Source organism: Hippopotamus amphibius, chromosome 2 (assembly GCF_030028045.1).
Source record: "Hippopotamus amphibius kiboko isolate mHipAmp2 chromosome 2, mHipAmp2.hap2, whole genome shotgun sequence".
Lineage (NCBI taxonomy): Eukaryota > Metazoa > Chordata > Mammalia > Artiodactyla > Hippopotamidae > Hippopotamus > Hippopotamus amphibius.
Genome location: NC_080187.1, coordinates 48,787,661 through 48,804,298, shown reverse-complemented (window position 1 = coordinate 48,804,298; position 16,638 = coordinate 48,787,661). Strand labels below are relative to the sequence as shown.

The 16,638-nt window shown below is 33.2% G+C and overlaps 1 protein-coding gene across 2 annotated transcripts in view; it reads left to right on the top strand.

Annotated features, from left to right (window-relative positions):
• C2H9orf85 (chromosome 2 C9orf85 homolog) overlaps positions 1 to 16,013 on the top strand; it is a 56,119-nt gene extending 40,106 nt beyond the window's left edge. Inside the window, exons 3-4 of one of the 2 annotated variants that reach the window (XM_057721448.1) lie at positions 15,233 to 15,346; positions 15,830 to 16,013. In XM_057721448.1, coding sequence (XP_057577431.1) covers positions 15,233 to 15,346; positions 15,830 to 15,977 — 262 coding nt within the window. In that variant the 3' untranslated portion in view covers positions 15,978 to 16,013. Of the gene's footprint in view, positions 1 to 125; positions 485 to 15,232; positions 15,347 to 15,829 lie in introns of those variants that run through there. The other variant, XM_057721449.1, reaches the window with a different exon arrangement.
• Positions 16,014 to 16,638: the final 625 nt, after the last annotated feature.

Sequence of the window (16,638 nt, the reverse complement as noted above, 5' to 3'; positions counted from 1 at the left end):
AAATTGATTACTTACTGCTGCAAAGAATGTAATAAATTAGGAAGGAAAAAAATGTTCTAAAATAAAATAGGAGAAAGGGATATTTAATGATTAAACCTTCATTGTCAGTTATTTCTTCTCTCTAGATGTGTGTACCCATATGCAATTTATTTGAAAATTCAAGTAAGTTTGTGAAGGCAGAGGTGATTGGGATGAAGATAATTGAACAATGTATGCTGTCTGCCAGATTCTCAGCAGAATTAAAAGATAGTAAAGACTGAATTATAGTTTGACTCTTTCTTTTCCTTCCCCTTCCTGCCTTCATTCCCCACCAGCCTGGGAAAGGTGTACTGTAAATAGCTGAGGAAACCCCTGCAGTTGAGTGTCTTTTTCCTTTAATATAGCATGACTTCCATGAGTGGCATCGCAGAGACTGTGTCTTAGATCAGTAAAGTACTTTTAGTACACTGGGATGCAGAAATAACTTTGTTATTATAGAACCTTCTCCTTTACTGTATTTTACAAATCCAATTTTATCGATACTTTTACTGTTTGGGTACTTAAATGATGTATTCTTTCTGATTTGGATCTTCACTGTAAAAGGTAGAATCCAGAAAGCTAACAAGTCCCATAAAAATAGAGATTATATTCTGTGGTGGAATTTGTGAGAATTATTGTTGGAATTCAGAAAATTGTCAGGAAATTGATACTGTTTGAGAAATCATGGAAAGGAAAGGAAGAGATTTCAAATACTTAGAACTGGCCTAAGATCACATAAAGCTAGATTTCACTTTAACCCGAGTACTGTGAGTTTTTCTATTTTTCTGACAGCATCTTACGCAAGTAGATAATTAAGATATTTGTATTGAACTTTGCATTTTTTTCAAAGCTTTGTCATATATAGTGATTTTAGTAAGAACCCTATGTGGGAGAAGCAGCAAATGAGAAAGTGGCCTTAGAAAAATTAGGCAGCTTACCCTAGGCACAGCTGGTAAGCAGCAGGTTCAAAATTAGGATGCAGAGTTTTTTTTGTTTGTTTGTTTTTTCATAATCTCATGTTCCTGGCTTTCATTTTAATGTCAGATCCCTAAGGTTTGACTCAGAGTCATCACTATGACTTGAACCATTTCTATACCTTCAGTTAACCAACACAGAATTTTCCCTTTCATTCCCAGAATGAAAACATATCTGTTAGAAAACGTTATTTTGTATAACTGGATTTTCCTTACTTGACCTGCAAGAACCAAGAAACCCGCCCTGGATTTGAAAGATAATTTAGTATAATCTACATGCTGTGTTAGGAACAAAATTGTCTCTAGGAAAAGTCCACGGTAATGATGGAGGACCAAAACATAGCTCTTTCTGACAAAGAAATAGGATTGCTAGGGATAACAGACAAGAATTTGGTTCAGTTTGCAATAATTTTAAATATTATCTTCAATGCACAAGACACTGTGCTGTGTATTATAGAAGATACCAAAATGACCCTCTGACACCAAGGAATTTTCAATCTGTTATATTAGGAGGGGCCCACAGATAACTCGTCAGCAGACTACAAGAAGTGCTAGGTGTAAGTAAAAGGAGACAGAGACCCAGAGGGCACAAGTTAAGACTACAGAGGAATAATAAAAGGAAAACCAGAGAGATAGATCTAGGAAAGGTAGTAGAGTGCTGTAAACTGTGTTTACAGGAAACCTGTGAGGAAGGCACCAGGGAATGGAGGGAAAATGAATAAGAACCCTGTTCTTTTTGATGGACAATGCAGATACTCTCAAACGGTCTCTGTATATCTTGTTTTTGGGTTCTACATAAGTTGTCATTTGTTCATTCATTTGCTCTTATTAGTTTTTCTTTCCTCTTGTTACATAATATCAGTGATTCATAAACATTAATCAAAAAGATCTGCTTTGAATATACATTTAACAAAGAGAAAACAAGACAGAACTGTGGTTTAGTGGTTGGATTTCTAGGCTTAAAAAAGTGTGTCGATCACTTTTTTTTTTATCTTTTATCAAACAAAAGTAAACATTGTTATATACTACAGTATGATCAGTCCCTCCATGTATACCAGTGTGTGACAGTAAACTGTGTGTGTGTGTGTGTGTGTGTGTGTGTGTGTGTGTGTGTGTAGACAGAGAGAGAGAAAGAATGAGTATGAGTTTGGCCTCTTTGGTTTACCTCCTCAGCTCCAGCATTTCTTATAATCGTTTGAGGCTCTGATGGTTAACCAGTGATATGAGAGTTGTGTCACCACATTCCAGGAGTATTAAAATGTCACAGAGTGGAGTTTTAGTCACAGGCCACTGTACGTCATATCATAGTATACGGTGACTGTAAACCCTGGCTTTATTCTTGCCAGGAACTTTGGTCCTTAATACTTAAAGGTAAAAGTGAAGAGTTTTCATTATTGTCTGTCGTCACTTGTGCATCTGTGCATAAAGCCTACTTTTTGACATTAATATTGATTAATACAGCAAGCTTTGATTTTAAATTGCCCCTGCAAGTAATAGTTTTGAGCAGTAATTTCCATTTTCTCTTTTTTTCTAAACTACCCTTGGTCAGAGGTGAATGTTTTGTATGCTTTTAAGAATTATTCTAATCAAATCTACTGCAGTAAGAAGAGGTAGTAAAATCTCTCCACTAATTTTTAAATACATCGTTTAGGGACACAGGGAAGTAAACTGAACTTCTACTCAAAGTTCTTGGAATTTGGGGACACTGTTTCCTTAAAAACATTTCCTAAGTAGCACATGATGTAATTCCTTATAATGGTTTCAGGATCTTTCTTTGTTAGCACAGATAACATAGAGCCACTGTAGGAAATGTCACTTTATAGAACTCTTTCCATGTGAGTTTCTATTATTTGTACATCAAGGGTGGAGTACCACAGCTCACTGTTTACGAAAGTACCGAGTCATCACGTGAGAGTATTACAAGTGGAGCTGAATTATGATAAAGGTTAAAGTGTAATAATATAACCAGGAAATGAAAGCAGTACCAGAAAAGTTATGGCAGGGTAAAATAAGTCTTTTACCTCTAGAAGTATTAAAAATATCAGATTTTCCCATTGGTATTTATTGTCTAGATCAGTAGTTCTCAAAGCTTTTGTTCTCAGGACCTCTGTATACTGTTAAAAATTACTGAGGACCCCAGATAGCTTGGTTTATATGGGCTTTTGTGAGTTATATGTAATGATATTTATTAGATATAATGATATTTATTGTATTAGATTTTATAACATTGTGCATTTGCTTGTTTGGAAAATATTAGTTCATTGAATTATACAGATCTTCCAAATGTTGCTATGTTTAAATGCCATGTTAATATTACAAGGATGTCAATAAAAAGTCTTGGGTTTTTCATTTTTGTTATTTAGCTATGAGTTTGTGGAGGTGATGAATACAGTGATTACTAGCACAATTTGGTGCCGCTGTCTTTGTTCATGCTAAGTTGCCAGCACTTTTAGTACCCATTATAAAGAATGAGACTCAAAGTGACTTTCAGTGATTAATTATATGGCAAGGATATGTCAAAGCTGGGCTTAGATCTAGGTCTCTTGCTTCCCAAATCAGTGCTATTTTCAAAATACATATTTTCTAGTATTTACAGTGGTCCTAAAAATCAAATTTTTGTCTCTGATTTTTATCCTTAAATAGGTAGTGAACATTTTTTAGCTTCTAATTACTTTTCCTTGCCTTTATGTTTTTCATTATAAAGAAAAGTAAATATGGTAACATTTAAAAAAGTGTACTACTGTCTCCTTTGTTAGTAAACATGGTTCATAGCAGTAACCTATATTTTTATTAGGCTACAGTTTCCACTAAAATGATTAGTTGTGGTATATGCATGGTCAAGACTGATTGTTTCTGGGAATTGTATTCCGTGGAGAAATGAAAAGAAGGCAAAACTACCATTATTTTAACATCTCTGGAGTTCTCTTAGTAATGAACTCACAAAGTATTCAAAATATGGCTATTTTCAGGGAATTTAGGTAAAATTTATATTTAGGTGAATTTCAAGTTTTTCCTTATGCATTTTGTAAGAAAAAATAGGAGTGATTAAATAATTTATGGCTATTTTTTAAAGATGTTTCAAGATACTTCACAAGTTTTATGACAACTTGGAATGTATATCTCTTATCATTAAAGTAATGTCTAAACCATTTCATGCTTAAGATCAAGATTCTTTGGCTAAATGAATGTGAAGTATTTAGGTGAAAAGAAAGGCTGAAATTCGATTACTTTCAGATCTTCTCTCACTGTGCTCCCTATGAGGACATAAAGCCTAGGTTAACACGTTTGAAAGAGAAGGCGCACTAAGGTCTCACCTCTGTGACAGAGAAACTGGAAGGTTGTATATGTCTAAAAATGTGTATAGTTTACCTTCTCACAGACATTTCACATTTATAAAAAAGAAACATGTCATTTTAAAAAAATGTGCATGTGTGCGTGTCTCCTTATGAGATAGGTATATTTATACTCACAGAGCTACTAGCCTAATACAACCTATTTTTCCGAATGGATTTAAATTTGAAAAGAGCATAATTGCTTTCAGCAACAAAATTCCTTCTCTCTAAACCAGCTTTCGGGATATTGGAAAATCCCCCTATTTAGGCAGTAGTACTTTGATCTGGTCAAGAGTTCTCAAGTGGTAATGTGCATGAGAATTTCTTGAAGAAGTTTGTTAACAGACAGATTCCTGGGGCCCATCCCCAAGATTCTGATTATGTAAATAGTGGGTGGAACCCAGGGATCTGCATTTTAATAAGCTATGCAGGTGTTTGAGCCAGTGATAAAAGTCAGTGTTTTGAGGATTAGGTGTGCTAGAGAATGTAGAATCTGGTATCTTTTGACTCCAGTTTCCAAAACAGGATATGCCATTTTTGAGCCTATTTTACATGTAAATTTTAACATTAACAGTTCTGTAAATAGAGTTTGAGCCCTGAATTAGCAATTTGAATATTTAAGGATTAGTTTACCCTTGGAGTCCCTGTTGTAAAATAACATATTTATAGAAATGAATTTCTTTGAAGCCTCAGAGGAACCTAACCAAAACAGACTTTAAATTTATTTAAAATAAACAAACATAACATGTCTTGAGTCTTTCAGCTCAATGAATACACCTTACAGATGGATACTGATAGTCTGTATTTCAATAAGTAGAGGAACTGCATGAAAAAGATGTATTTTGCATGGTAATAAATGTATGATTTAGTAAAAAAGAAACAAAAAAAAAACTTTGAAAATTGAAGCCAAAAAACTGTAAAATTTTTCCTAGTCCATTTGTATTATTAGAACTTTGTATTCTAATGGCATAAATTTTTTATCTAATTTTTATTGCAAAATAATTAAGTAAAGCTTTTTGGAAAGTCAAAACACAACATACCAAATAACTTAACAAGAAATTTTCAGAAGTATTTTCCCTTCGATTGTGAAGAGGTTTTTTTTTTTAATTCTAATTTATTTTTCCCAGTCAAGTCTCTTACATGAAGTAAAGGGTACCCTTTGTAGTGTACGGTGTTAAAAAATTAAAAAAAAAACCCAAAACCAAAATTCAACTGAGTGAATTTTAAAGATCTTATTGACTTTATCCAATTTAGCAGATGGAAAGGAGCTCTGAGGAACTGTAGAAAATGAAAGACTTGTAGGCAGAAGGGAGTGAGAATAAAAAGTAACACTAGACAGAAAAGCAGGTTGGTTATCGCAGGGTCATTTTCCTTTAGGGGTTCGCAGGGGCCTATCAGGCAGAGTACCTAGCTTGTGCTGATTATAGACATTGCTAATTGGTTTAAAATTCCATTTCTGGGAGAGCCAAAACTGAAATTAAGTCTCAGTTTGGTGATTTGGGGCTTAGCTTAAGTGACTCTGTTTTGGGGCCTGCTGTTTTGTTTGTAACAACAGTTTTATAAGTTTTGACAAATGAATACGATTGTGAGACCATGACCACAATTAAGATATAGGACAGTTCTGTTACCACCAAACATTCCTTTATACCACTTTGTAGTTCCTCCTACCTCACTCCCAGTCTCTGGCAAACACTGATCTGTTTTCTTTCCCTATACTTTTTACCTTCTTGCAGAGTGTCATATATACAGAATCATATAGTATATGGTCTTTTGAGGCTGGCTTCTTTAACTTAACATAGTGGATTTGAGATTCATCTGCACTGTTGTGTGGATCAGTGCTTACATCTCTCGTTGCTGAATAGTATTCCACCAGGATATATCACGGATTGTTCATCCATTCACCGATTGATGGACATTTAGGTTTTGCTAGTTTTTGGTGATTGTGAACTCTGCTGCCATAAATATTCGTGTGCAAGGTTTTGTGTGAATGTATGGTCTGATTTCTCCTGAGTAAATATCAGGCAATGAGATTACTGAGTTGTATGTTAAGGGTATGTTTATAAGAAACTGTCAAACTATATTCTGTAGTGGCTGTATCATTTGCATTCTCACTAGCAGTGTATGAGAGTTCCAGATGTCCTGAATCCTTATCAGTATTTCGGGTTGTCACGGTTTTTTTTGTTTTTTTGTTTGGTTTTTTTGTTTGTTTTGTTCTGTTTTAGCCATAAGTGAATAGCTGTATCTCATTGTGATTTTAATTTGCATTTCTCTGATGACCAGTGATGCTAAGCATCTATTCATGTGCTCATTTTGCATCCTTATTTCTTTTTTTCCATTCATATATTTAGTTCATGTTTTTAAGTTGTTTTGTTTTACTTATTACTGAATTTTGAGAATTCTTTATATATTGTAGGTACAAATCTTTGATCAGATATGTATTTTGCAAATATTTTCTGCCAACCCCTGACTTATTTTTTTCATCCTTTTACTGGTATCTTTTGAAGTGGAGAAATTTTTTATTTTGGTGAAAATCTATTTAATTTATCAGAGTTTATCGATCATGGTTTTGTTGTGGTTAAGAAATCTTTGCCTAGGGTCACAAATGCTTTTTCCTGTTTTCTTCTAGAAGTTATGTAATTCTTGGTTTTATATTGGGTGGGTTTATAATCCATTTCCTGTTAATTTTATGGATATCCAACTGTTCCATGGTCATTTGTTGAAAAGTCTGTACTTTCTCCATTGAATTCCCTTTGTGCTCTGTTGGAAATCAATTGATTATATATGTAAGAGTCAATTCTGTCCCATTGATCTATGTATCTGTCTTTCACCAGTACCACATTACCTTGATTATTACAGCTTTAAGGTAAGTCTTGAAATCCAGTCTTGAGTCTTCCAACCTTGTTTTTCTTTTTCAAAATCATTTTGGCTAATATAATTCCTTTGCTTTTTCTTATAACTTTTAGAATCAACTTGTCAATTTTATTTCTAGTACTATTTTTTATATCCTGTGAGATTTTCTACATAGGCAATGAATTTTTAAAAAATGAAGACATGGGAATTCCCTGGCGGTCCAGTGGTTAGGACTCAGTGGTCTCACTGCCGTGGCCTGGGTTCAATCCCTGGTAGAGGAACTAAGATCCTCCAAGCCATGTGGCGCGGCCAAAAAATAAATAAAACTTTTTTAAAAAGTGAAGACAGTTTTATTTCCTGCTTTCCAACCTGTATGACTTTTATTTCTATCTTTGGCTTTATTGCACTGCCTAGGACCTCTAGTATGTTTTTGAAAAGGAATGATGAGGGCAGATATTCTTGCCCTGTTCCTAATCTTATGGGGAACGTACTCAGTCTTTTATCATTAAGTATGATATTAGCTGTAGATTCTTTGTAGATGCTTTTTTACTGGGTTGAGGAAGTTTCTTTCAATTCATAGTTTGCTGAGAGTTTATATCATGAATAGATGTTAAATTTTGTCAGATACTTTTTCTGCATCTATTTAGATTATCATATGATTTTTCTTCCTTAGAGCATTGATTTGATGAGTTACATTTGATTTTAATATTAAATCAGTCTTTCATGCCCTTGAATAAACCCAACTTGATCATGATGTGTATCCTTTTTTACATATTGCTAGATTTGATTTGCTAACATTTTGTTACATTTTCATACTGTATTCATTACCAATAGTGGTCTGTAATTTTGTCTTTGTTTTATCTTGATGTTAGGATCTCATCAAGTGAGTTGGGAACTGTTTCTTTCAATTTTACTTTCTGGAAAGATTTGTATAAAATTAAAGTAAAATTAAAATTTGTATAAAATGTTTGGTAGAATTCACCAGTAAAGCCATTTGAGTGTGGAGTTTTCTTTGTTGGAGAATTTTTAACCATAATTAAATTTTTCTTTAATGGAGAGAGGAATTTTCAGATTATTTTATCTTAAGCAAGTTTTTATACTGTGTCTTTACAGAAATTTGTCTATTTCAGTGAAGTGGTTGGATTCATAGGCATAGAATTGTTAGTAAATTTTTCATATTATTCTTTTAATATCTGTTGGAGCTATAGTGTTGTTCCCTCTTTCTTTCCTGAAAATTTTTTTTTTTTTTAATTTATTTTTTGCCTGTGTTGGGTCTTCACTGCTGTGCATGGGGTTTCTCTAGTTGTGGCAAGTGGGGGCTACTTTTCTTTATGGTGTGCAGACTTCTCTTTGTGGTGGCTTCTCCTGTTTCAGAGCACGGGCTCTAGGCGCACTGGCTTCAGTAGTTGCTCCACAGCATGTGGATCTTCCCAGACCAGGGATTGACTCCTTGTCCCCTGTGGTGGCAGATGGATTCTTAACGACTGGGAAGTCCCATGAAATTGGTTATTTGTGCTCTTTATCTTGGCTAGTCTGGCTATATGTTTATGAATTATATTAATCTTTTCAAAGAGCCTGCTTTGGGTTTTATTGGTTTTCTCTATTTTTCTGTTTTTCAATTTCATTGATTTCTGTACACATCAATATTGTTTCCTCCCTTTTCTTCGCTTTGAGTTTAATTTACTCTTCTTTTTCTTCTTTCTTAAGGTGGAAATTTAGATAGTTCTTTTTACTTAGTCTAAACATTTAATTATATAAATTTCCCAAGAACATCTTTAGCTCCATTCCATAAATTTTGATGCTGTGTTTTCATTAGCATTCAATCAAAATATTTTCTAATTGCCCTTTTGACTTTCTCTTTAACCTGTAGATTATTTAGAAGTACTTTGTTTAATTTCTGTATATTTGGGCATTTTTCAGATATTTTTCTGTCACTGATTTCTAGTAATTTCATTGCAGTAAGAGAACATACCTTATATAAATTTTAGGTTTTTGTTTTCAGTTCATTGAGGTTGGTTTTATAGCTCAGAATATGGTCTATCTTAGATTCTGTTCTGTGTGTGCTTGAAGAGAATATATTGTTCTTGTCAGGTGGGGTGTTCTGTAAATGTCAGTTTGATTGATCATCTTCTATCAACCAGGTGTTCTATGTCTTAACTGATTTTTGTCTGCTTGTTGCTTCACTTACAGAGAGAGAAGTGTTGAAATCCCTAGTTGTAATTGTGGATTTGTGTGTTTCTCGTTTTAGTTCAGTGGTTTTGCATCATTTATTTCAACACCCTATTTTTATTTTTTTAATGTTACCTTTGCCTTTTAAATTAATTAATTAGTTTATTTATTTATTGGCTGTGTTGGGTTTTCATTGCTGCACAAGGGTTTTTTCTAGTTGTGGAGAAAGGAGGCTACTCTTCTGCAGTGCACAGACTTCTCAATGCGGTGGCTTCTGTTGTTGCAGAGCATGGGCTCTAGGTGCGTGGGCTTCAGTAGTTGTGGCATGGGGGCTCAGTAATTGTGGCTCGAGGGCTCTAGAGTGCAGATTCAGTAGTTGTGGTGCACGGGCTTAGTTGCTCCTTGGCATGTGGGATCTTCCCAGACCAGGGATCCAATTTGTGTCCCCTGCATTGGCAGGTGGATTCTTAACCATTGCACCACCATAGAAGTTCTTCAACATGCTATTTTTAGGTGCATAAACATTTAGGATTATTTCATGCTTTTGGAAAATTGATTCCTGTATTGTCATGTAATATCCTTTCTTAAATCTGACACTTTGCTTTGCTTTTAAGTCTATTTTGATGATAATGTAACTTTCTTCTGATTAGTGTTTGCATGGTTTTTTTTTTCCTCCCTGTCCTCCTACTTTTAACTGTCTACAGGCATACCTCAGAGATATTGCAGATTCGATTCCAGGCCACCTCAGTAAAGCAAATAATGCAGTAAGTGAGTCACATAAATATTTTGGTTTCCCAGTACATATAAAACTTATGTATATACTGTACTGTAGTCTATTAAGTATGCAATAGCATTATGTTTTTTAAAATATCAATGTGCATACCTTATTTTAAAAATATTGCTAGAAAATGCTAACCATCATCTGAGTCTTCAGCGAGTCATAATCCTTTTATGATAGTAACATCAAAGATTACTCATCATAATAGATCACGGTAACAAATATAATAATAAAAAAGTTTGAAATATTGCAAGAATAACCAAAATATGACACAGAGGCACAAAGTGAGCAAATGGTGTTGGAAAAAACGACACTGATAGACTTGCTCAACATAGGGTTGCCACAAACCTTCAATTTGTTTAAAAAAAAAAAAAAAAGCAGTGTCTGCAAAGTACAGTAAAATGAGATATGCCTGTTTATGTTTAAAGTAGGTTTTTTGTATCTTTTACTCCATGTCCATTTTTCTTTTCTAACATTTCCATTTAGCTTTTTAAAAACAGCTTTGTTAAGATTTATTTCGCATGCAAATCAGTTCATCCATTTGAAGTATACAATGTAGCAACTTCTAGTATATCACAGAGTTGTGCAAACACATCAACTTTTGACCATTTTCAGTATCTCAGAAAGAAATCTCATACCCATTAGGAGTCAGTCTCCATTTCCTCCCCAGACATTCCGCTATCCCTTGCTTTCTGTCTCTAGATTTACCTATTTTGGACGTTTCATATAAACAGAATCATATACTATGTCATCTTCTGTGACTGGCTTCTTTCACTTAGCATATTTTTTTCAAGCATATTGTAACATTTATCAGTGCTTAATTCTTTTTTATTAATAAATAATATTCCATTGTATAGGTATATATTCTTATTTACCCATTCATCAATTGATGGACATTTAGATTATTCCTTTTTTTTTGGCTGTTACAAATAATGCTGCTATGAACATTGATGTACATGTTTTTGTGTGCATACGTGTTTTCAGTTCTCTTGAGTATGTATCTAGAAGTAGAGTTTCTGAGTTATGTCATACTTCTGTATTTATAACCTTTTGAGGAACTGCCAAATTGTTTTCAAAAGTGACCATACCTTTTTACTTGCCACCAGCAACATGACGATTCCAACTTCTCCACATCCTTACCAACACTTGTTATTGCCCTTCTTGTTGAATAATAGTCATCCTAGCTGGTGTATGGTGGTTCCTCATTGTGGTTTTGATTTGCATTTCTCTGATGACTAAAGATGTTGAGGATCTTTTTTTTTTTTTTTGAGGATATTTTCATGTGCCATTTATATATCTTTTGGGAAAGTGTCTATTCAGATTCTTTGTTTATTTTTAATTGAGTTATTTTTCTTTTAATTATTCAGTTATAGGAGTTTTTAGTATATTCTAGATGCCAGTTCCTTATCATGTATAATTTTCAAATATTTTCTCCCATTCGGTGGGGTTTTCTTTTCACTTTCTTGATAATGTCCTTTGATGCACAAAAGTTTTTAGTTTTCTGAAAATTGAGGTATAATTGATATGTAACATTATGTTAGTTTCAGGTATACAGCATAATGATTTGATATTTGTATACATTGTCACAAAATTTTTTTTCTTGTGATGAGAACTTTTAAGATTTACTTTATTAGCAACTTTCAAATATAAGTTGAAATATAGAAGTTGAAATATATAATATAGCAATACAGAATTATTAACCATAGTTACCATGCTGTACATTACATCCTGGTGACTTATTTATAACTCAGAGTTTGTACCCTTTGACCTCCTTCACCCATTTTGCCCACCACTCTACCCCTTGCCTCAGACAGCCACCAATCTGTTCTCTGTATCCATGAGCTAAGTATTTATTCATTCATTCATTCATTCAAGATTTTACATGTAAGTGAGATCATATGGAATTTACCTTCCTCTGTCTAACTTATTTCCCTTAGCATAATGCCCTCAGGGTCTATCCATGTTGTCACAAAAGGCAAGATTTCCTTCTTTTTTTAAGGCTGAATAATAGTCCATTGTGTGTGTGTGTGTGTGTGTGTGAGAGAGAGAGAGAGAGAGAGAGAGAGAGAGAGAGAATGTGTGTGTACATGTACATATATATTACATTTTCTTTATTCATTCATCTATTAATGGGCACTTGGGTTGTTGTGGTTTCTTGGCCATTGCAAATAATGCTGCCGTGACCATGGGGGTGCACATATCTTTTCAAGTTAGTGTTTTTGTTTTCTTTGGATTAATACTCAGAAGTAGAATTGCTGGATCATATGGTAGTTCTGTTTTTAATTTTTTTTATTAACCTATATAATGTTTGCCATAGTGGCTGCACTAATTTACATTCCCACCAAGAGTGCATAAGGGTTCTTTTTTTCCCACTTTCTCACCAACACCTGTTATTACTTGTCTTTTTGATAACAGCCATTCTAACAGGTGTGAAGTGATATTTCATTGTGGTTTAGATTTGCATTTCTTTGATTATTAGTGATGTTGAGCATCTTTTCACGTACCTGTTGGCCATCCATCTGTCTTCTTTGGAAAAATGTCTATTCAGTTCCTTTGCCCATTTTTTAATCAAATTTTTCCCCCTTTGGGTTATATGAGTTCTTTTGTACATTTGGGTTATTAATCCCTTAACAGATACATGATTTACATATATTTTCTCCCATTCTGTAGGTTGCCATTTCATTTTGTTAATGTTTTCCTTTGCTGTGAAGAACCTTTTTACTATGATATAGTCCCACTTGTTTATTTTTTATTTTTTAAATTTATTTACAAATATGATTTCCAAAAAATTGCTAAGACTGATGTCAAGAGCTTACTGCCAGTTTTCTTCTAGGAGTTTTATGGTTTTAGGTCTTACGTTCGTCTTTAACCCATTTTGAGTTAATTTTTTTAATATGGTATAAGGTAGTGGTCTAGTTTCATTCTTTTGCATGTGGCTGTCCAGTTTTTCCAAAACCATTTATTGAAGAGACTATTCTTTCCTGATTATGTATTTTTGGCTCCTTTTTATAAATTAATTACCATATATGAGTGGGTTTATTTCTGGGCTCTATCTGTTCTATCAGTTTATGTGTCTATTTTTATACCAATACCATACTGTTCTGATTACAGTAGCTTTGTAATATAGTTTGGAATCAGGAAGTGTGATGCCTCCAGCTTTGTTCTTCTTTCTCAAGATTGCTTTGGCTATTTGGGGCCTTTTGTGGGTCCATACAAATTTAGGATTGTTTGATTTATTTCTGTGAAAAAATGCCATTGAAATTTTGATAGGGATTGCATTGAATCTGTAGGTTGCTTTGGGTAGTATGGCCTTTTAAACAATATTATGTGGATATATACAGAATAGTCCAACCAAAAGCAATAAAATACCTACTCTTCTCAAGTGTCTATGGAACATTCTCCAGGATATATTGTGTATTAGCCCACAAAACAAGTCTTAAAAATTTAAGAAGATTGAAATCATGTCTATCATGCATCTTTTCCAACCACAATGGTATGAAATTAGAAATCAATTATAAGAAGAAATCTGGAAAATTCCCTAATTTGTCGAGAATAAACGACATGCTACTGAACAACCAGTGGGTCAAAGAAGAAACCAAAAGGACATTAAAAAAAATAGTTTGAGAGAAATGTAAATGAAAATACAACATACCAAAACTTACAGGATGCAGCAAAAACAGTATGAGAGGGAAGTTCCTAGCAATGAATGCCTACATCAAGAAACAGGAAAAATCTTAAAAACCTAACTTTATTTCTAAAGGAACTAGAAAAATAGAACAGATGAAGTCCAAAGTTAGTAGAAGGAAAGAAATAAAGATCAGATTGGAAATAATTGATATAGGAACTGAAAAGACAACAGGCAAATTCAGTGAATCTCAGAACTGGTTATTTGTAAAGATAAACAAAGTTGACAGAACTTTAGCTAGAATCACCAAGAAAAAAAAGAGAGACCTCAAATAAATCAAATCAGAAATGAAAGAGGAGATATTGCAACAAATACCACAGAAATACAAAGAATTGTAAGAGACTACTATGAACAATTTTACACCAACACATTTGACAACCTATAAGAAATGGATGAATTCATAGAAACATACAATTTACAAAGACTGAATCATGAAGAAATAAAAATCTGAAAGTTCAGTTACTAGTAAGGAGATTGAATTAACAATCAAAAACCTCCCATCAAACAAAAGTCCAGGACCAGACAGCTTCACTGGTTAATTCTACCAAACATTCAGAGAAGAACTAATACCAAACAATCCTTCTCAAACGCTTTCAAAAAAATAGAAGAGGAGGGAATGCTTCCAAACTCATTTTATGAGGCCAGCATTACCCTGATACCAAAGCAGATAAGGATGCCACAAGAAAAGAAAATTACAGGCCATTTATCCTTGATAAACATAGACATGAAAATCCTCAAAAAAATATTAGTAAACTGAATTCAACAATACATTAAAAGGACTGTTCACCATGATCAAGTGGGATTTATTCCAGGGATGCAAGCATGGTTCACATTCCTCAAATCAATCAATATGATAAACCACAGTAACAAAATGAAGGCTAAAAATCATATTACCATCTCAATAGATGGAGAAAAAGCATTTGACACAATGATAAGATAAAAACTCTCAACAAAGTGGGTATAGAGGGAAAGTTTCTCAACATAATAAAGGCCACATATGACAAGTCCACAGCTGACATTATTACTCAATGGTGAAAACTGAAAGCTTTCGCTCTAAGATCAGGAACAATACAAGGATGCCCACTTTTGGCACTTTTATTCAACATAGTGTTGGAAGTCCTAGCCAGAGCAATGAGATAAGAACAAGAAATAAAAGGAATCCAAATTGAAAAGGAAGAAGTAAAACTAAATATTTGCAGATGATGTTTTAAAAAAAGTTTTAAGAAAGTAGATAAGTCAAATACTATAATTTTGAGCTACAAACTGTTGCCTCAAGATGCTATATAATTAATATAAGGTGACGTATGAGAGAAATATCTGAGATTGAGGCTTATCAGCTATATGCTTAGCCACACACGCCCTTATTTCCTTAAATAAATCTTAGATAATTAATAAAAATTGATTTGATTTTCTTTTCCACTTTTAGTGTTAAATGTTTACAAAAGACAGTGAAGGATTCTTACCACATAATGTGTAGACCATGTGCCTGTGAACTTGAAGTTTGTGCCAAATGTGGAAAGAGAGAAGATATTGTTATTCCGTGAGTATTTCTTTATGTTTGGGATTTACTCTTTTAGTAATTGATATGTGAATTTTCTTTTAAGGAAACATTCAGTAGCTCTGAGAGTCAAGATGCAGTATATCACACTAATGTAGACATTTTTCTACTCAACAGAAAAAAGGTCTTAAATAATTGTTAAATGTTTGTATCATGATAAAAGTGAAACATCATTTTTAGAAAATTAAAATATTTATCTGTGAGGTTCACATTTATTACACATTACAAAAGAATTGCTCATTATGTAACTTCTTTTCTTTAATGGACATCATGTGTTAGTTTCTTTGGTCATACTTTATTGCTAATTGTATTATAATTGGTTGACTTGAGTTAATCTTCAAGGATCTTTTCCTTTTTATTTCATTAGGCTCCTGTTAATCAAGAAATGTAGTGTAAAAATCTTTTCAGTCTACACAGTTAAACAATGAAATCCTGAGAAATAAAGTTTTTTTCTTCCATCTTTAGGTTTAATAAAGAACCAGAAAAGACAGAAAATGTTGAAAATAATCTTCATCCCAGCCACAGAAGAAGCTGCATGAGAAACAAAGAAAGTGATGATGATTTAGATTTTGATATTGATTTAGATGACACAGAGGACAATCAAATGGATTAATATAACTATAGTAAAAAGTCAGTTTGAAAACATGAAGTTCTGAACAACTTTGACTTTGAGGGTTTAAAAAAAAAATACTGTGTAATCCTAGTAAGGACATTGAAAAAACCTGTAGAAAATGTATGGACAGTATGAAATCTGTATAATATTTGAGTAATGATAAAACTTTCCTCCAGAGTTTTCTTATAATACATTTTTAAGTAGTATATCTGCCAAAATGAGTGTTGGAGTATCATATTGCAGTTCATGGGAATTATTTAGAAGAATATACTATGTGGTATCAAATTAAGCAAGATTCAGATGATTGTGTAAGAACTATCTCATGGAAAAATCAGATGACATTATTATGTTGCTAGCCTCAAAAACTGGTCCTCAGGAGGTACCTTTTGATAGGTTGATCTCAGGTAAATGTCCCATATAACAGAAGCCCCCTTGCTTATGGTTGCTTGTTGTAAAGTAAAAAGTTTATTGTTTTTTAATAATAATGTTTAACAAGGGTTATAGCAGTTTTTCTTAGAAAGTATTTTTATGTATCTTATCACATTATTTTTACCTTTTTTCTCTTGTGAAATTTACATACAGAAAAAATACATAAAATCTATATGTATAGTTTAATAAATAATTATAAAGAAAAATCATACGTTTATCACCCAGGTGAATA